Source organism: Mycena indigotica, assembly GCF_014461135.1.
Source record: "Mycena indigotica strain 171206Taipei chromosome Unknown Mind.scaff0004, whole genome shotgun sequence".
Classification (NCBI taxonomy): domain Eukaryota; kingdom Fungi; phylum Basidiomycota; class Agaricomycetes; order Agaricales; family Mycenaceae; genus Mycena; species Mycena indigotica.
Genome location: NW_023503003.1, coordinates 3,266,829 through 3,285,513, shown reverse-complemented (window position 1 = coordinate 3,285,513; position 18,685 = coordinate 3,266,829). Strand labels below are relative to the sequence as shown.

Here is an 18,685-nt window from a genome sequence, read left to right as displayed (position 1 = left end):
TGTGATGATACAGTAATGGTAGGCGGGGGGTCGGAAGGGTGAGCGATGAATAAATAATATGCAATCTTTAGTTTGGGTCAGTCACCGTGTTGCCATCGCATTTTTGCAATTCCGACGATCCCGTGACTTGGGTCATGTAGACGGGACTGTCGCGCCAGCCATGTCGGGAGGAACTCTTCGAGGGATAACGACCCGCAAGAGCTCTCCGTCAAACTCTGCGCGCACTTGAGATAGATCGGCGTCGTACCCAAAAGAAATTCGACGCTCAAAATGACCACCTCCTGCTTCCCAAGAGTCGGCAACGAGATGAAGTATCCGGCGTTTTTTTGTGGCAAGGGTACTGTGCATAGAGATTAGGTGTCACACCTCGCTACAGAGAGAAAATACGTGCATTCCATCGCGTTTGAAGCCTGGCAGACGAACAATGAGCTTATACTCGGCCGTGGTGGACTCGACTTCTATCCAGCTATCAACTGGGGGTGGAGCATGGCTTAAAAATGGCTCGTAAGACGCGCCACTTGATCGACTTGTGGCCTTGCTCATTCTTCGTGATTCCGTGCTTTCCTTAGTATCAGGCCGTGATTCGGAATTGGGTTCATCGGAGGGGGGGGGGTGATACAACTGCGTCGCCAACATCACCTTCCGCACCAGGCAAAATAACTGGCGGTTCCGGTGGAGGGAAAGAGGCCGCTGAGCCCCTGATTGACGGCGTACGAGTGATCGCAGTGGTCATGTCGTCTGGAGGAGCGGTTGGAACGGGAGTATAAGTCGTTCTGGGTGGCCGGTAAGACGCAACACCACCGTGTGATGTTGTTTGCTCCGCTGGAGGCATGGGCGCTGGGCCCCGTTTCGTCGCAGGATACGAGACAGAGGATGGACTGGTAGAGTCTGGAGTAGGACTGTGACTGTGACTTCTCGACGGTGGTGCTGAGGGAAGACTTCCAGAGCTCCCAGAGGAAGTTGACGATGCAGCACTATGAAGTGGTGGTCGTAACGAAGCCTCAGCGGCTGGTCGTTCATAAACCGGAGATGGGACTGAAGGTTTTGTAATAACCTTGGGAAGCGCGGAAAAGGGAACCTGCATTGGCAACGGTAGACTGGCTGACGAAGTGCGATCCACAGTTGGCGGAGGCAAAGTTGCTGCATTCGCCTGTCTGCCCTGATACGAGTGGGCCTCGGGAAGGGAATATGGCCTCGAGTAGGGAAGAATCGTGCTTTGTTGTGGTGGTTGTGGGTGCGATTTTAGTTTCGACGGTTTTGATGCGAAGGCTGAAGGGGGGGATGTGGGAGCAATGGAGGTAGCGGAAGGCGTTGAATTCTGTATATTCTGCTTGGGTTGTTTCGCCTTCTGGAGCTTGGCGCTGGTGGGATTTACAAGCTCCCAGTCGTTGTCGTCGTCGAAAACAGGGCCATTGGGAGGCCCACGCATGGGGGAAGGGAGTGGAACTTCGCGGGGGGAATCAAACGAGGCGTGACGTTTATTGAAAGACGAAGAGCGGTGAGGAGGGTCTGGTCGTTTACCTGCCAATCATGATGAGAGCATGCTCGTGGATATTTGTGATCGTAGACAATGCGCAAACAACTGCCAAATCCTCTAGGCGCACTGGCCAGAAGATAAAAGGAGTGGCAATACTCACTTTTGCCTTTGTCGGTGGAAGTCATATCGACGAGGGCGTGGTGGTGGTGGTCGGGAGGACGATGTGGTGGCTTCCGCAAAAGGTTGTGGTCAAAGTGCATGCAATCAGAAATTGGAGCTTTAACACCAATTGCCCGTTTCAGACCGAATTGGACTTTTCTATCGAATTTCACACATGCGAATCTCCTCAAGTTTCTTTTCCCAGTGCCCTCGACTATGTACCCTACCTTATAATCTAGACCTTCGTTGAGCGTGTGGCAAATATTTCAGCCTTTTCTACGCTTTTTTTTGTTCCTTCTATCGACGTCATCTCACGTGCCCTGCGCATCTCCGCTAGGCGGTGTTCTTGCGGTGTTTTCGACGCACAACATCGACATCGCTCCATTACCGGGCATTGACGGTCGCCGGCGGCCACTCTGATCCTTGCCGGATGGAAACATTGGAGCCAAGGGCGTCAAACAGTCCGACGAGCTCGTAATTACTAGACCCACACTGACGCTCTACAGGACATCACAAGTTGAGTATTGACGTACGCTGTTACAGCGTTCAGGGTGTGGATAAATGAGAGGTTCAAAGTTGCAACCACCAAAGACAAGTGCTTACTGCATCCGAAAAACTTATGTGGCTAGAGAGTTCATGTAACAGTATTGCTGGAGGCAACTGAACAGGAGATCATTATAGTAGATAGTAGGAGTCGATGAACTTATGTCGGTCGTTGTAGACAGTGATATTCGGGGTCGGGAGTTGCAACAATGTTAACATCAATGTTTGTGACATTGTCACTGATCGCCACCTCCAACTGCCCGCCATGCCTCTCGAAGACGGTGAAATCCCTGGGGACGCACTTCTCATTCTCCTTCCCTTGTTAATTGTCCTCTCTACTCTTCTCTTGTGAGAAAGCTGGCTATATCACTCATACAAGACTAACCTTGATCAGCATTCTATTTCTCGTATTAGTATGCGCTTTACTACTACGCCGCCGACGCGGTATCATGTTACGTGACATGGATGGTCCAGTTGACCTCAGCAGAGAGGATTTCGCAGACGGAGAGGGTGGTTTTGAGGGTATTGAGTCACGTTGGCTGGAAAGTGTGAGCGAGTCTGTTCGTCGGGCTTATCTCCGCGCTCGAGGTTTGTTTTAGTGTTGCAATACCTGCCTTTTACTCACCGTTTGCAGACTACCAGCTCCAGTACCACCCCAACTCTCTGCCATCCGACATCACCCTTTCACAATTCCTATCGATCCAAGAGAAAGGCGTGTCAGCCTGGTCGTTCGAGCCTGACTACGAGACCGTCAACTCCCTGCTCGTTCATGCCCGCACAGAAATCACATTCCTTCCCGACCCAGCTTCCGCTTCTTGTGTCCAGTCCAACTTGCCCTTACCCAAGCTCAACGAGGTCTATTACTGGGAGGTCAAGATGTTCGACCTCCCTGAGTCCACAAATGTCGCTGTTGGCCTCGCCACCAAACCCTACCCCGCCTTCAGACTTCCCGGCCTGAATAGATATTCTGTGGCTTATCATTCCAACGGTGAAAAGTCGCACAACTACCCCTTCACGGCTTCCCAGTTTGGTCCACCACTCAAAGAGGGCGATGTACTGGGTGTAGGCTATCGGCCACGAACAGGTACTCTGTTCTTCACTCGTAATGGTCGCAAGATGGAGGACGCTTTTGTTGGATTAAGCCGCTGGAATCTCTTCCCAACTATTGGTGCAGACGGGCCGTGTAGTGTCCACGTCAATCTAGGACAAGCAGGCTTCGTCTTCATTGAAGCCAATGTCAAGAAATGGGGACTAGCTCCGAGCGTTGGGACTCTGGCACCGCCACCCGCCTATGGCAGTGAACGTGGTAGCATTCTTCTTGATGTTGGGGGCCGTCAACGGCGAGGTGATGGTACACCTCAGACAAGTTCGGGTGCATCTTCTCCCAGGCGATCGTCACATCGTTCCCGCCGACCGAAGCCACCTGGCCAAGTCTCCTCGCCACTTCGCCCTTCTTCCAGTGATATGCCTATGACCCCACCACCACCAATCACCCCCATTATCGAGGAAACGCCAGATATAGGTGCCGCTGGACCGTCCCGCACTCGATATATTTCTCCTTCCGACTTGGCATTCCATACTCCTCCGCATAACAATCTGCCCAGCGATGTTCAAGACAGCCCCCAGGGGCTCTACGCCGTCTTCACCCGCTACTTCTTCACGCTCTTTGTCACCAGATGCAGCTGTAGGTGCGCGAAACCCATTTACAACGCCTCGGCGTATTCGTCGATCCCTCACTCACTTGGCTACATCATTGTCCGACTCAGGCCCAGAGATGACCATCCAGGTACATCCGCCCCCTGATACTCCCATGACACCCAATCCTCCAACGCCGAATGTGCTTGATATTCATTTGCAGGCACTTTCTTCTTCATCCCATCGACGGTCGTCCAGCAATGGAAGCCAGTCAAGTCGGGACCAGGACGACAGATTTGCTTCCGACTCGATCAGTAGGCGGGAGCCCCCAGCGTATTCGCCTTTGGATGCTTTTGCTTATCAAGACGGGGTTCACATCGACTTGCCGGCGGAGGTGATAGCTGCAGCGTTAGAGGGCAACGCGATCCCCGCAACTTCAATTGGGCAGGGAAACACGGACAGGAGGAGAAGTCGAAGACATTAAAGCTATTGAAGTCAATCTACCCCCCCAGATATGTTGTAATTTTCTACCAGCACGCGGAATTTACTTTGCACGACCAGACAATAGTTTGCTGAGGAAGTGTTAGAGGGGAAGGGTAATAACATCCCGATTATCGTGCCTTCAACGCTTTCCATTGACCTCTTCGCATTGAAGATCTCCGGTCTTGGTCGTTGCCTGTTCCTGGTCGCTTCCCGTTGCTTTGGCGGAGCGCACTCGCCGTCGCCGCCTGACGGCAAACCACAATAGTCCAGCGCATAAAATAAGCATGCAGACAATCGTAATCCCAATAGAGCGATGTATTCTGTCAATGGAGAAGGTGGTGCCAACATTTTGCTCAGTGTCTCCTCCGGTCATGGTATTGCTGGGTTCTGAACTGTCGATGCAATCGACTCCGTCCAAGTCGCACATGTCGCGCGGGGAAATAAACATAGCATATGGGCTCATCGTTCACGTTGCTCTCTTAAATACTTGACTACGAGGCGAGAAGGAACTCTTGTTCGGACCAGACCCGAGGTAATCATTGACAAACTGCATGTTATCTAAGCAAGCACGCCGTCGCACTCATGGGTCGAGGCGTTTCGGGTCGCGAGGGAATAAGGAAGCCCGACGAATGTTGTTTAGCTTCAGGAATAGCATCAACACTCGCTCCAAACCGATTCCGCCTCCACCGTGTGGTGCACAACCCATCCGGAAAGCGTCAACGTAGGGTTTCATTGAGTCAGGGTCGACGCCTTTACTTCGCATCTTCTCCATGAGGAATGCTGGATCGTGGATCCGCTGGGCTCCGGAAAGAATCTCTTCCCCGCGCATGAAGAAGTCGTACGAGTTGGAAAGTGTCTGTCAAACGAGAGTAAGCGAAAGGTTACGAAGACGATAGAGGCAAACCGGGTCTTCGGGGTCGGGCATTGTGTAGAATGGTCGCAGGGCAAGCGGGAACTTGTCGATGATAAAGTAGTCAGTCTGATACTTGGCTTTCACGATACGCCCTAGTCGTTTCTCGTTCTCCGTACTATCGTAACCCTTGGAGTCAGTGTGAAAACAATATGGATAACAAACATACTTGATGTCATCTAATACTTCTCGGGACACACCATCCTCCACAAGCAAGTCAATTGCTTCACGGAAAGTTAATTTGAGTGTGCCGCCTTGTTCTTTTTCTCTCCACGTGAATTCTTCAGCAGGAAACTGCTTTCCAACTGTCGCGATCTCTTGACTGAATTTTCCGCGCAAACCCCGGAACATGGTGAGGAATAAGTCATCGAGAAGCTCCATAACTTCATGGTAGTGCTCTTCAATAGTCATTTCCAGATCAAGGCCCATGAATTCAGTCATGTGGCGGTGTGTGTTAGAGTCCTCTGCTCGAAATACTGGCCCGATTTCGTAGACACGTTCAAAGTCAGCCGCAATGGCCATTTGCTTTGCGAGCTGGGGTGATTGGGCAAGGAAAGCGCTTCCTGGGGTTGTCGGTTAATGCAGGTAAAAATGATAAGAGGGAAACTACCCTTGAAGTAACTAACTTTGAAGACTGATGCGCCGGACTCAGTTGCAGCACCTTGTAGCTTGGGCGAGTGGATTTCAGTGAAACCACGACCACTTAAGAACTCGCGGAAAAGGTCGCCAATCGCCGCTTGCAGTTTAAAAACTGCTTGGTTCACAGGTGTCTATGGAACATCATAGGCGCAAGGCGAATCATTAAGCGGAAAATTGACTGACTCGAAGATCGACGACACGATTGTTGAGGCGCGTCTCCAGTAGAACACGGCTGAACTGTCTTCCTTCAGCATCAGCCTCAGCAGCCGTTTCTTCACTGTCTGGACGGGAAGCATCCTCTAGCGAGAAGGGAAGCCGACCATCAATCCCAGAGATCAGGAAAAGCTGGATTGGATAGTAAGCGACTATAAACAAGCTTGAATGGAAAATATACCTGAGAAACATGGACTTCGACATCCTGAACACTGGTGCTATTGATTGGTGTGCTTGTTTTTTTGACGACACCGTGGACCAAAACGATACTCTCATCAGCAATGCCTGCACTCCACTTGACCATTTGCTTGGAAATCTTTTCTGGAGTAACAATAACCAATGCTTGAACGGAATCGGTCCGCTGGCGAAGGTTCAAGAAGACCATTTTGTTGCCTTGAGCTCTTGAAGTTTGGACGCGCGCACGGAATATGACCGATTCACCGTCCAAGTCAGATAAGCTAGAGATCTGAACGCGTTTTTCTCCTGTTCGCGTTTGAGACTGATGCAGGGGAGATGGGCCATAGAATTGAGCAGCAAAATCCTACATCGATCATGAGAGTGGGTGTTCGGATTAAGCTGTCAAGGCATACGACTTCAGTAGCAGCTTTCTGAGCAGCGGCCTCTTCGTCTTTGGCTGCCTTGAGCGCAGCTTTCTCCGCCGCTTTTTTGGCTTTCTCCTGCCGCTTCAACTCATTCTTAGATGGTCCGGTACCTTCAGGTGGTGGGGATGATCTGGTAACATCGTTAGAAGCGAGAACAAGCGAAGATATCGAAAGTTTACTGAGGGTCAGCCATGGTGGTGGTTTCGAGTCAAAAAGGTGTGCGAGTCAAGATCTAATCGAGGCGAGGTCTGGCCGGCGTGACCACTTCAAAACTTTTTTCGTTCCGGCTATGTTGACTGTGCTTTCCCGTCGCAGCGCTGCCGCTGGTTCCGGCGTGCTTCGCTCGCTCTCTACTTGGTCTGCAGTGCCAGCTGGCCCTCCAGACCCAATTCTTGGCGTCACAGAGGCATTCAAAGCCGACAAGGACCCTCGCAAAATTAACCTTGGTGTTGGCGCCTACCGTGATGGGAATGGAAAGCCATACGTCCTCGAGTCTGTGAAAAAAGTGTGTCCAAGACATTTATCATAATTCTTATCCATTCTCACTCTCACCAGGCAGAAGCTCTCGTTGACGCGTCTAAACCCGACAAGGAATACCTTCCAATCACTGGTCTCGCCGACTTCAACAAGAACGCCGTTAAATTGGCTTATGGCGAGGATAGCGCCCCGTTGAAAGCAGGAGCTGTGTGTCAAAAACTATTTGTGCCTCGTTGTTTCCGCTCACTCGCAGCAAAAGATTGCCGCAACGCAGTCCATTTCTGGAACTGGTGCCCTCCGTATTGGTGCTGCCTTTTTAGCGCGTCACTACCCTCACTCCAAGGTACTGAACTCTTGCCCTCAGTTTTTGTTATCATTCAAATATTATTATTATTAGGTTGTCTACCTGCCAAATCCTTCCTGGGGAAATCACACACCAATTTTCCGCGACTCTGGCTTCGAAGTCCGCAAGTACTCTTATTTCGACCCCACCACCATCGGGTTGAACTTCAAGGCTCTGAAGGAGGACCTGGTCCGTGTTTTCCCGATGTGTTTGATGGCCTGTTCAAATGATTTGTTATTTTGCAGGCTAATGCTCCAGAACACTCCGTTGTTCTCCTTCATGCCTGTGCACATAACCCTACGGGTGTCGACCCTACGCAAGAGCAATGGGCTGAGATCTCTGACATTTGCAAAGAGCGCAAACTTTTCCCTTTCTTTGACATGGCATACCAAGGCTTCGCTTCTGGCTCCACCTCGCGTGATGCGTTTGCTGTCCGATACTTCGTTTCGCAAGGCCACCAAATTTCTTTGTGTCAGTCCTTTGCGAAGAACATGGGTCTCTATGGCGAACGTGTCGGTGAATTCTCACTGGTGACCAGCGACCCGGAAGAAAAAGCTCGTGTCGATAGTCAACTCAAAATCATCATCCGACCCATGTATTCCAACCCACCTCTCCATGGAGCCCGTATCGCCAATACCATTCTAAGCACGCCCGAACTTTACGCGCAATGGGAGAGCGAGGTCAAGAGCATGGCTGACAGAATCATCAGTATGCGCGAGGAGCTGTACAACATTCTTTCAAAGGATCTCAAGACTCCTGGTGAATGGGGCCACATCAAGAGCCAGATTGGCATGTTCAGGTATGACATGCGTATGGGTTTTCATATCACTAAATAACAAACGCAAATAGCTTCACTGGGCTGAAGAAAGAGCAAACTGTTGCTCTTGCTCAGAAGGCCCACGTCTACATGACTGCCGATGGTCGAATTTCCATGGCTGGATTGAACTCGAACAACATCGGATACTTTGCGGAGTCCGTAGATGGTGCGGTTCGCGGTAATTTGTAGTAGTGCTCTCGTATGTCGCGCGGAGGCACTTCAAGAGCTCGTGGATAGTCGTAGAAACTCTTAAATAATTACTTAGACTGAGCAATACAGGAATTGGAAGAAGTGTGACAAACCTGTGACGCTGCTCGATGCGCACCATGATGACTGGGCAAACGACGCGTCCAACATCGACTTCTCCGCATCCTTCAACCCCCACCTCGCCGGACACTCTTCTACTACCAGGAGCATGGCCTTCATCCGCACATCGACGTGCTGCAACATATCCCTCGCCACGCCCTGACCGACTTGCGCAAGTTCTCGACTTCCAGCAACGCCTTGTCAATGAAATGGAGATAAATCCCACACCAATCAATCCAGAAAATACAGTGACCGCTACGAACTCATTAGACTCTGAATTAACGCGTCGTGTGAGTCCTGATTGTCTTGGGGTCGATTTGGTCTGACCACCTTTTAGACAGACACATCTAGCTTGATAATCGCGGTGAGATGTTAGCAACCACTCTATTCCCCTAGCTCAATAGCTAGTAGGATACTTCCATTAGCACGGCATGCACATCCGACTCCTCCTCTTCAGAGCAAAACTCGCCTACCAAGCTTCCTCGTCTCGCTTTCAAACCAACGCACACCTCTCTTGACAATGAATACTATACTACACGAATTCCTCGACATGTTGATCTTTCTCGCCGCAGATCTGACCAGCCTCGTTTCAAAAGCAAACATGCAGTGTTCGACTCGCCTTCTCCCCCTCGTCTCCGCCCAAGTTTCACTACCAACTTGACGCCTTCGTCTTCGCATATGTCCACGTCTCCTATGTCTCCAATCATATTCTCCTCGCCAACGTCGTCAACATTTCCGCCGATCAAGCCTTTCCACCAATCGTCGCTCGTTCACCATTCTTCTTCCTCCGAATATGCGTCTTCCCCTTCATGGGAGACATCTTATGGCAGCTATCATGAAGACTCTGAATTGGTTGAAGAGTCACCTTCACCGAGCCCATCGCACGCGAACCGTTCTCAAAGTCTTGTACCAAGATTGTCAGCAACCACACGGACTCCCTCCATCGAAATCAGTCCCGCACCAATGCTCACCGATCTTTCGCTTCCTGCAAGCCCCAATACCAGCATAGAGTCTGATCCAATCAGTCCTCGTATCATGCCAGTTGACGATGGGGATAGCCCATGGACTCTTTCGTTGACATCATCCTCGCCAGTTTTGTCTGCTGTCCCGGATCCATCCTTGTCTCCCGTTTCGCTAATGCCAAGTGGATCAATACTGGCGCCGTCAACTATTCCTGATATTGACTCGGAGATGGACTTGATTGCAAACTCGAGCGCTACTGCATATGCTACTGCTGTTGTCACATCTGCCTGGACTCCAGATGCCCCTTCGCTTACAGAGCTCTTACCCGTCGCAATGGATGTGGATTCTTATCGACTTTCTCCAGCTCCCTTGTCAGCACCCATCGAACTCAATCAACGCGTACCACCATCACCAGCGCAAACTTCAGGGTCCAAGAGCGTCGGCATCATTGAGAAACTGAAGAAGTTTGGCCATAAACTCAAAAAGATATGGCGCCAACGTGCCAATCAGGTGACTGCCGGTATCAGTCTCGACACAGATGCTGCAGAAGGTCATCGCCAGGCTGGACATGATTTTGCGGACGTTATCGACATTCAAAGCCACACGTCAGCAGCTCAGGAATATAATAGTCTCCTTTCTAATCATGACACTAGTAGTCTCTCTCCATTGCTTCCTCTGCCTCCTCCTCCAGGCTTGGGGGTATGTCAACACTACTAATCACTTGCTTTTGACTGATTTTTCAATCTAGATACGTCGCCCGAAAGCTCGTCCCTTACTTTCCACGAACACGTATAGTAACACCCGTGGTGGCAATAATAATAGCCCTGACCGCGTTGGACCACACGTTCTTCGTCGACCTCAGTCATCCAATCAACACTCTCCCAAGGTTCCAACACCCGAATTGATAGCGGCTCAAGCTCGTCCCAAGACGTTGGCAGAAATCAAATCGAGACGTCGACTTTCACTTCCCGTCCTCACAGATCTCATTCGCACCTCGAACCCACCTCGTCCCATCAATGTGGTCACCACCAACCGTCGACCACGGCCCGTTTCCGCACTCGCATTTCATCCTCGACCCCCGCCTCTTAGTAGTCTTCGTTCTGCTCATTCTTCGCCCTCTTCTCCTCCCATTGCCCGCGATTTCGCCGTGACCAATACGTCGACTAGTCCGAGAGAAAGTGATGGTGCAAAGAAGAAGAAAACTCGTCGTTTTTCGCTGTCGCGTTGGTCTTGAATTGAATTGTCTGTAGCATCGCATGCACTATAATTTGGAACAACAACAACAATGGCACAGAGTTTTAAATGTCCAAGTCCTCGTCTGGGTCATCGTCGTCAATGTCGTCGGCTGAGTCAGGGTCATAGTATATGGCTGGAGAAGACTTTTCTATATTCTGGGTTAGTGCCATTGGTGAATGAACATATCATCCCAACCGTGGTGAGCGTATGGAAGAGGTACTCGAGCCTTGGAGTTCTGTTGAGAGACGGTGAGGTTGAGATTGAAGGAGATATTCTCGGTTGGATCGGCTGAGGCCTGTAATCGTGTCTGTGAGTAGTTCCTCAGCTGCTAGCAACACAGAAGGTATTACCGTTTCATTCGTGGTCTTGGACATCAAGGATGTTAAGGCGGGTAGTGTTTCCAAAGGTAGTGCACCGCGAAGGCGTGACCAGCCTTGAATAGTGCGTTCGACGCCACGCCTGCGATCGCCATCGCCTCGGGTTATGACTTCGAGGACAAAGTCGTTATTGTTGCTTGAGCCCTCCCCATTCGCACCAAAGACGATGCGCTCCGTGTCAGCCACCCGCTCGCTGACGGGTCGGAAAATGCCCCAGAATTTGGGGTCGGGCGAGAGAGGTGGCGGTGGAGTGAGGTATTCGGTGGCGAGATGGATTAGGAGCGCTGGAGGGTGGGAAATAGCGTGTGTGAGGGCTGGAGAGAAGGCTGGTTGGCAAATAAGAGCCACGAGAGGCGAAGGGGCGACTGCATGAACGATTAAACGCGAGGGATCTGGCGTTTGTTCAGTGGGTTGTCAAAATGGTTGTAAAAAAATATGGGGACAAGACCAACCTGGTCGCGCGCGAACAAGAGTCAATATTTCGCGGAGTAATTTATACGTTAACGAGACAGAGCCAATATCGGAGCAGAGCGTGTCGATCGAGTCAATGATAACGTCCAGTTGCCCCGACGGAGCTGTCCTCCAAGGTCAAGACCAGAACTGAGGCCAAGTTCACTCAAATACCGTTTTTTACAGATTCTAGAATGGTTTCTCTGGGATCTTGGTAGTTTGGGGAGTAACCTGGCACGTTGCCGGCCAGATCGTGGATTTCAACACCACTCCTTTGGATGGAAGTCAACGGCGAGTACAGCAAGCAGAACAAGATCGCATTGTCTGTGCCGTCTTCCAAGATCTGCCTCAGAATACCCAAGCTAGATTGGGCGATAGAAGACTGCAGCAGAACGAAGGGCTGATTACTTCGTTGTGGTTTGTAGATGAAAGACATTTTTGGGTATGATGTTATCTAATCACGCATTCTTCCTGTCCCACACATCTCGGCGTAGCACAACCTGAACGACCTTCCACCTCAACAAACCCACAGTTTTCAACTCCTTTTGCTGAACAAATCCCGCATCCTTCAGCGCTTTGCTCGCGTAAGAAGCCAAAGAAATGTCTGTCGCCTCAATCTGCTCTACTTGAGAGGCCGCAAAACAGTGGTTGAGCGCATGTTTCAGCAAGTCTTTGTGGACGCCAGAGGACGGATATGGGTCCTGGACAAAGAAATGGCGAATTCGCGCAATCTTCGTTGCTTTGGCATCGGCCGCGTCGATAGCGATGAGCCCAACAAACGAGTCGTCCATTTTCAGAATCCAGAATCCACTCGCTGGGTTTCGAGCATAATAAGCGGCGAAGTCTTGTACGTCAGGAGCATGCACCGCTTCTCGGCCCAACTGCTCGAATGACGGTCGATTTAGCCTGTAGTTAGAGTCAGACGGGAGGTGGACTTAGTATATATAGCCAGCGTACCAGTCAACGATATATATGAGGGGCATGAAGATGGACGCAAACGCCGGCACTGGTCGCAAAAGGGCGATAGCACCGTAGCGAAAGTCAGGCCACCATTGTAGATAGTCGACGAACAGATACGACAGTCCAAACCACACCGCAAGGAATAGCGGATTTATATAGGCTGCATTGTGTTTGAACTAGATGAAGGAATGGAGTAGGGGGGACACAGACTGCGTTTGTTTGCGGCTGCAAGAGAAGCTAGTCTCTCTTTCGCCACCATAAATTGTACAAGCCTTTCATCGGCTGCTTCTGCGTTGCGGAATGTGAAGCGACGGTCCATGGTGGGCGAAAACAAAGTGAAAAAACATCGGCGCAACACGCACGTTCGTCCTCAGGTTTGGTTTGGCGCGTCACACCCGACGCGACGGTCACAGAGAAAGTCTAAACCCTAACCCCACGACGCTTTATCCGAAATGCTCATCAACAAGACCTTTCACGATGTTCCATCGCCTTTGGATGGCGGACGGCCTATCCGAATCTTCGTTATTGCGCCTGTGACTCCGGATTACCCTCAAGCCCGATTTCCTGGTGTCGTCGTTTTCAGGTAAACGGCCAACGCTCGACAATCGAGAAGCTACACATGTCTGGCAGCGAAATTTATCAAGTGACCGGCCCCGTCGAGAGGTTTGCGGGCGCAATCGCCAGCCAGGGCTATGTTGTCGGTTCGCAGCAAGCCCATTGAAATCGAACGCAATTCTCAACGCCATCCTAGCGTGTCCTTCGACTTATCACGAGTTTGAGAGCCCAGATCCTATTCCATACGATGTCGAAGGTCAGTCCTCCCTGATATTCGGTCGAGTGTTGACCCAACTCGACCCACAAGGCACGGATCGAGGCAACAAGTACAAGGTTTTACCCCGTTTCTGAGTTGGACGGGTTGCTGACTGGCAAATAACCCAGATCGAAAAGACGGTTGCGGCATACGATGAGGTCAACCTCGTCTGCGCATGGCTGTCACCACCTAAACTATCCCCGTCAGGATGCCACCCAGGCGATTGATCTACTTGTCTCACTCTCGAACTGCAACGGACGTATAGCAGGCCAGTTTTCTGCATTACGCTGTACATTTGTTTTCATGGTTATCCAGCTACGGGCATGTGCCTAGGCGGTCACCTCGTATGATTTTGCTTGTGATCTTACACTTCCTTGAGCCAACTTGGTTGCAGGCATTCAGGGTATGATCCTGCCAATGCAATGCTTGAATTGACAATATGGCTTCTAGGCTGCCTTCGACCCGCGCGTTCTGTCGACCGTATGCTTCTTTGCAACGGACATCCACAGCGCGTCGCTCGGCAAGGGAGGGGACAACACTCTCGTTCGCGTCCAAAACGGCGATCTTGCCGGTAAAGGTGAACTTGTGGTAATAATTGCACAGTCCCCAAGACTCTGTGGCTGAAACCACATCCAGATGATTTTTGGCAAGCAGGTATGCCATACTGTAAACCGACGATTTGCTTTCTCTGAGTACGATCAGGATACCCACGTTCCCCGAGTTGGTCGCGATCTCATCCGCAAGACTCTTGAAGATGGAAACATCCCAGTCTCGGTACGTCACCTCCAATTGCCGCTCTGTAGCTAACAAGTACTATTACTACTTAGTTCCTCGAAGTCCAAGCTCAGCATGCCTTTATCAGAGATGAACACTCAAAGGGCCGATGGGATGCGGCACTAACACGCTCCCTTTTCTCGTATATGATGGAGGTGTTTGAGCGTACTGTTGGCAGAGACTTGGGTCCCAAAGTACAGACAAACACTACACCAGAGCATGTCTGCTGAATTCAATCAAGACGTGAGGACATTTGCTTGCCGCGTAAATCGTTAGAATACAAATTGAGTACGTGAGGGAGTAACAACAACTGACGGACAAGATGGCACAGAGGAGGAAAAGAAGAAAGGAAAATTATACACTGCAGGTCTACATCTATTTCCCTTACTTCTTCTTGGCAGCCTTCTCCGCCGACTTCGTGACTGGAAAACCAAAGTTAAGCAACACAGGGTCAAGTTGGCCATAGCTTCATACCTTTGCCAGATGACTTGTCGGTCTTTTCAACGGACTTGATGATACCGACAGCGACGGTCTGTCGCATGTCACGGACGGCGAAACGTCCGAGAGGAGGGTATTCGTTGTAAGATTCGACACACTAGAGAGTATTGATTGGTAAGCAACCTCCTCAAATAAAAATCAAGCATAACCCACCATCGGCTTACTCGGGACGAGCTTGACGATGCAAGAGTCACCCGACTTGATGCTCTTCGGGTTGGCTTCAATCGACTTGTTTGTTCGGCGGTCGATCTTCTCGAGGAGCTCAGCGAACTTGCAGGCAATGTGGGCAGTGTGGCAGTCGAGCACGGGTGCATAGCCAGCGCCAATTTGACCGGGGTGGTTGAGAACGATGACCTGGGCATTGAAAGAGGCAGCCTCCTTTGCAGGGTCGTTCTTCGAGTCCGAAGCAACATTTCCGCGACGAATATCCTTGACCGAGACGTTCCTGAGAAATTATGTTAAACGTGCTCGGTTAGATAAGTAGAACATTCATACTTGACGTTGAATCCGACGTTGTCACCAGGGTTGCCCTGCTCGAGGACTTCGTGGTGCATTTCGACCGACTTGACTTCAGTGGTAACGTTGGTGGGGGCGAAGGTGACAACCATGCCAGCCTTGACAAAGCCAGTTTCAACACGACCGACGGGGACCGTGCCAATACCACCGATCTTGTAGACGTCCTGGAGGGGGAGACGGAGAGGCTTGTCGACAGGTCGGACAGGGGGCTCAATGGCATCAATGGCCTCGAGCAGAGTCTTGCCCTTGACAATACCACCCTTGGTTTCCTTGGTCCAACCTTTGAACCACGGCATGTTGGTCGACTCTTCCAACATGTTGTCACCGTGCCAACCAGAGATGGGGACAAAGGCAATAGTTTTGGGGTTGTAACCGACCTTCTTAATGAAGGTGGACGTCTCCTTGATGATTTCGTTGAAACGGTCCTCGCTCCACTGTACACGAGTGAGTCACACGATAAGAAACCACGATGAAAAATCACAAACCTTGGTCGTGTCCATCTTGTTGACAGCGACGATGAGTTGACGGACACCGAGAGTGAAGGCCAGAAGAGCGTGCTCGCGAGTTTGACCGTCCTTGGAGATACCGGCTTCGAACTCACCAGTACCACCGGCGATGATGAGGATAGCACAGTCAGCCTGGGAGGTACCAGTAATCATGTTCTTGATGAAGTCACGGTGTCCAGGAGCATCGATGACCTTGTAGAGCAAGTCAGAATGATGATGGAAAGCGGGTCCGCTGAGGCGAAAAATGTCTTACAGTGACGACGAATTTGGGGGTCTCGAACTTCCAAAGGGCAATATCGATCGTGATACCACGCTCACGCTCAGCCTTAAGCTTGTCGAGCACCCAGGCTATTGATATCGAGATCAGTTACCATCGATCAGAAAAAAAATCTACACTATGCTCACCGTACTTGAACGAGCCCTTGCCGAGCTCAGCAGCCTCCTTCTCGAACTTCTCGATCGTACGCTTGTCGATACCACCGCACTTGTAGATCAAGTGTCCAGTGGTGGTCGATTTGCCGGAATCGACGTGTCCGATGACTGGCAACGGTGGTCAGGGTCAAGACAATCGCTGCGACGATAACAGAGTAGACTGACCGACGACGTTAACGTGGGTCTTTTCCTTTCCCATGGCGAGTAGTTCTGAGATAAAGGGAGGTCAGTAAATGCTATCGGAAAAGATCAGTGAGGAGGGAAACGACCAAATCCCTGCGATCTTCTACAAATCGCAAGGAAGAGGACTCGAGAAAAGGTAGATAGGGTATGGGAGGAGATCGAAGAGTATTGAGCACACAAACTCACTTTAGCGGCGAAGAGGATGAAGGTGGATGGAAGAAGAGAGAGAGAACGCTAGAGGCTGTGCCGTGAAAAATTGCTAATGAATCAGATGATCTGTTACATCTTCAGTCACACTGCATCGTTGTCGATCGCAAAGATAACACATTTTCTTGACTTTTTTATTTATGAGGTTACATTTCGGTTACAGCTACTGGTTACGAATACATTAGCACTTCTTCGCAATCTTACACCCAACCACCGGCGCCAGCCAGGAATCGAGACTGCAGTATTTTCTCGAATGTCGGGCGAGCGGTGACAGATACTCGCAAACAAGCCCGCACCAAAGCAGCGGCATCTTCAAGAGCTCCTCCACCATCTGCTTCCTTCCCGTCTCGTTCTTTGCCCTCCCCACATCGTTCATCGAGACTTATTGAGGCGTTGGCAAATGGCGAATCAAGACCTTCCTGCGCTTCCGCTGGGGTCATGAAAGGGCATTCACCGACAAGCAAGACATAGGCCACAACTCCAAATGCCCAAACGTCTTGTTCTTTCCCCTCGTACCGCTCTCCACGGAGAATCTCTGGCCCAGCGTAGTCCAAGCTTGATCATATATTTAGCAAACAGTTTGACGTTTTGATTGAGCACGCACGTTCCACTAAAAGTGTCCCAACCGCCTTTTTTCGTCAGTCCAGAGCTCCCAAAGTCGATCAGGATGCATTTTCCCTGCGGTCCAAGAACGACATTTTCGTCCTTGATATCGCGATGAACTGTCCAAGCGTTAATCAAGTTCTATAGCCGTATGAAAGTGTGATTACCGATGCCCCGCGAATGTAAAAAAGACAACGCGTCAGCCATTTGGCCAAGGTAACTTCGTATAGAGCTAGGAGGGAGACCCTGCGGAAAGCTTTCGACGAGATCAAAAAGGTCGGAAGCGTGGACGGGCTGGTTTGGTATTTGATCTGGTAGTGACGAGGGCAGAACGAGGTAGTAGTAGTGATTGTCCTCAAAGAAGTCGAGGAGAGGGCATATATTAGGGTGGCCATTGACAACTTTGCCTTCTATCCACTCTGAGCATTCTATGGCCTCCGCCGGGAGGTCGCGTGTTGGGTCCCATGGTCGTCGTGGGGGTAAGACGTATGAGGTCTGGGAGATTGAAGACATGACGTAGATCTCTATTGGGATTGTCCCATATTTCGGATGTTTTTTCCAGCAGTCTGCCAGAATGCGGGACTTGATGATTTGCTTGATAATGACTGGAGGCTGTTCAAGGGAGGTTAAGGAAGGGTGTCTTGCTTCCAAAAATTTTGCCAACGCACCCCCAATGAGCTATCTGGAAGAATTTCTCTGGCGCGCTTAACGAGTCCGTATGCGCCCCTGCCAATCTCACCTTCAATGGCAAACTCAGATATATCGCGTCCGCCTAGAAACGATTGCTTATCTGAGGGGGCAGGAGAGGGTGCTCTTGTGCTGGTGGCTTGGCTGAGTAAGCTGCTTGTACTGGTTGCACGCAGTAAGCTTGGCGGTAAAGCAGGAGGTTCGGGGGGCTCTATGGTAGCAATGGATACGCGTCCAGCAATAAGCGAGACGCGTTGTTGTGAGGAGCGCCGTCTAGGGCGTGGAGGAAGTGTGGGAGAACGGGACAACGGTGTTTTACTAGGGACTGTAGGGGTAGTTAATGGTGAAGAAGGTCGAGTGTGAGCTGGGGAGTGAGTGAATGGTTCGCCGATTATCGACGGAATGCTAGTGTTGAGATGAGATGCTTTCGGTGGTTCTTCCCATTCGTAGTCGCGTCCACTGAAGAATAAACCGGGAGATTTAGAGAGTGGCAACCATGCTGTTGACCGTTGTGGCAATTCTGAATCCTCGATCTCGTCTTGGTCTTCATCTCCATACCCGCGACCAATGGTTGTGACGCCATAGCTGTAGTGCCCTACGGAAGAGGGACGGTAGATTCGAGATTTCGGAGCAGTCCAGTCGTCATCTTCAAAGGCCAAAGGAGACGAAGTGGAGAGCATATAATGTTTTCGTGGCGGTCGGAATGAAGGAAGTGATTTCGCACGTGCTTGGCTGTGTTTTTCCAATCGCCGCCCTCGCTCGTAAACATGCAACGTCGTCTTGCTTGTTGTCGCCACCATCGGTGACGGACAAGAAGGAATGGGAAGCGAGAAGCACACTTCTCCGCCTACTAAGTATAGGAGACGTAGAACAACCTG

The 18,685-nt window shown here is 50.7% G+C and overlaps 7 protein-coding genes across 7 annotated transcripts; 3 read left to right on the top strand and 4 right to left on the bottom strand.

Annotated features, from left to right (window-relative positions):
• Window positions 1-132: 132 nt before the first annotated feature.
• Window positions 133-1,737, bottom strand: MIND_00490500 (CBS-domain-containing protein; the record flags this gene model as incomplete). The annotated part of the gene is made up of 4 exons (XM_037361704.1): window positions 133-340; window positions 392-458; window positions 640-1,521; window positions 1,638-1,737. The coding sequence occupies 4 exons, from the start codon at window positions 1,735-1,737 to the stop codon at window positions 133-135; spliced, it is 1,257 nt and encodes a 418-aa protein (XP_037221996.1).
• Window positions 1,738-2,444: 707 nt separating this feature from the next.
• MIND_00490400 (SPRY-domain-containing protein) lies at window positions 2,445-4,298 on the top strand (the record flags this gene model as incomplete). Its single annotated transcript, XM_037361703.1, has 4 exons — window positions 2,445-2,527; window positions 2,574-2,767; window positions 2,814-3,863; window positions 3,946-4,298. The coding sequence occupies 4 exons, from the start codon at window positions 2,445-2,447 to the stop codon at window positions 4,296-4,298; spliced, it is 1,680 nt and encodes a 559-aa protein (XP_037221995.1).
• A 579-nt stretch (window positions 4,299-4,877) lies between these two features.
• Window positions 4,878-6,854, bottom strand: MIND_00490300 (Aspartate-tRNA ligase; the record flags this gene model as incomplete). Its single annotated transcript, XM_037361702.1, has 8 exons — window positions 4,878-5,153; window positions 5,202-5,325; window positions 5,377-5,770; window positions 5,818-5,977; window positions 6,030-6,191; window positions 6,241-6,600; window positions 6,650-6,791; window positions 6,841-6,854. The coding sequence occupies 8 exons, from the start codon at window positions 6,852-6,854 to the stop codon at window positions 4,878-4,880; spliced, it is 1,632 nt and encodes a 543-aa protein (XP_037221994.1).
• A 75-nt stretch (window positions 6,855-6,929) lies between these two features.
• On the top strand, window positions 6,930-8,487 carry MIND_00490200 (Aspartate aminotransferase; the record flags this gene model as incomplete). The annotated part of the gene is made up of 6 exons (XM_037361701.1): window positions 6,930-7,166; window positions 7,217-7,345; window positions 7,398-7,481; window positions 7,536-7,670; window positions 7,727-8,280; window positions 8,331-8,487. Exons 1-6 carry the CDS (start codon window positions 6,951-6,953, stop codon window positions 8,485-8,487), a joined length of 1,275 nt encoding a protein of 424 aa, XP_037221993.1. The 5' UTR covers window positions 6,930-6,950.
• A 2,378-nt stretch (window positions 8,488-10,865) lies between these two features.
• On the bottom strand, window positions 10,866-12,909 carry MIND_00490100 (uncharacterized protein; the record flags this gene model as incomplete). The annotated part of the gene is made up of 8 exons (XM_037361700.1): window positions 10,866-10,951; window positions 10,999-11,098; window positions 11,154-11,572; window positions 11,633-11,755; window positions 11,805-12,084; window positions 12,140-12,536; window positions 12,588-12,750; window positions 12,801-12,909. 8 exons carry the CDS (start codon window positions 12,907-12,909, stop codon window positions 10,866-10,868), a joined length of 1,677 nt encoding a protein of 558 aa, XP_037221992.1.
• A 112-nt stretch (window positions 12,910-13,021) lies between these two features.
• On the top strand, window positions 13,022-14,405 carry MIND_00490000 (Dienelactone hydrolase; the record flags this gene model as incomplete). Its single annotated transcript, XM_037361699.1, has 10 exons — window positions 13,022-13,173; window positions 13,221-13,291; window positions 13,342-13,478; window positions 13,530-13,559; window positions 13,609-13,673; window positions 13,717-13,804; window positions 13,852-13,989; window positions 14,038-14,055; window positions 14,104-14,175; window positions 14,229-14,405. The coding sequence occupies exons 1-10, from the start codon at window positions 13,043-13,045 to the stop codon at window positions 14,403-14,405; spliced, it is 927 nt and encodes a 308-aa protein (XP_037221991.1). The 5' UTR covers window positions 13,022-13,042.
• A 154-nt stretch (window positions 14,406-14,559) lies between these two features.
• MIND_00489900 (uncharacterized protein) lies at window positions 14,560-18,652 on the bottom strand (the record flags this gene model as incomplete). The annotated part of the gene is made up of 15 exons (XM_037361698.1): window positions 17,789-18,652; window positions 17,288-17,732; window positions 17,122-17,239; window positions 16,814-17,072; window positions 16,497-16,544; window positions 16,293-16,337; window positions 16,225-16,235; window positions 16,161-16,179; window positions 16,101-16,116; window positions 15,949-16,043; window positions 15,675-15,887; window positions 15,169-15,623; window positions 14,827-15,118; window positions 14,650-14,770; window positions 14,560-14,597 (listed from the first exon to the last, which is right to left on the bottom strand). The coding sequence occupies exons 1-15, from the start codon at window positions 18,605-18,607 to the stop codon at window positions 14,560-14,562; spliced, it is 2,994 nt and encodes a 997-aa protein (XP_037221990.1). The 5' UTR covers window positions 18,608-18,652.
• Between the last annotated feature and the right edge of the window lie 33 nt (window positions 18,653-18,685).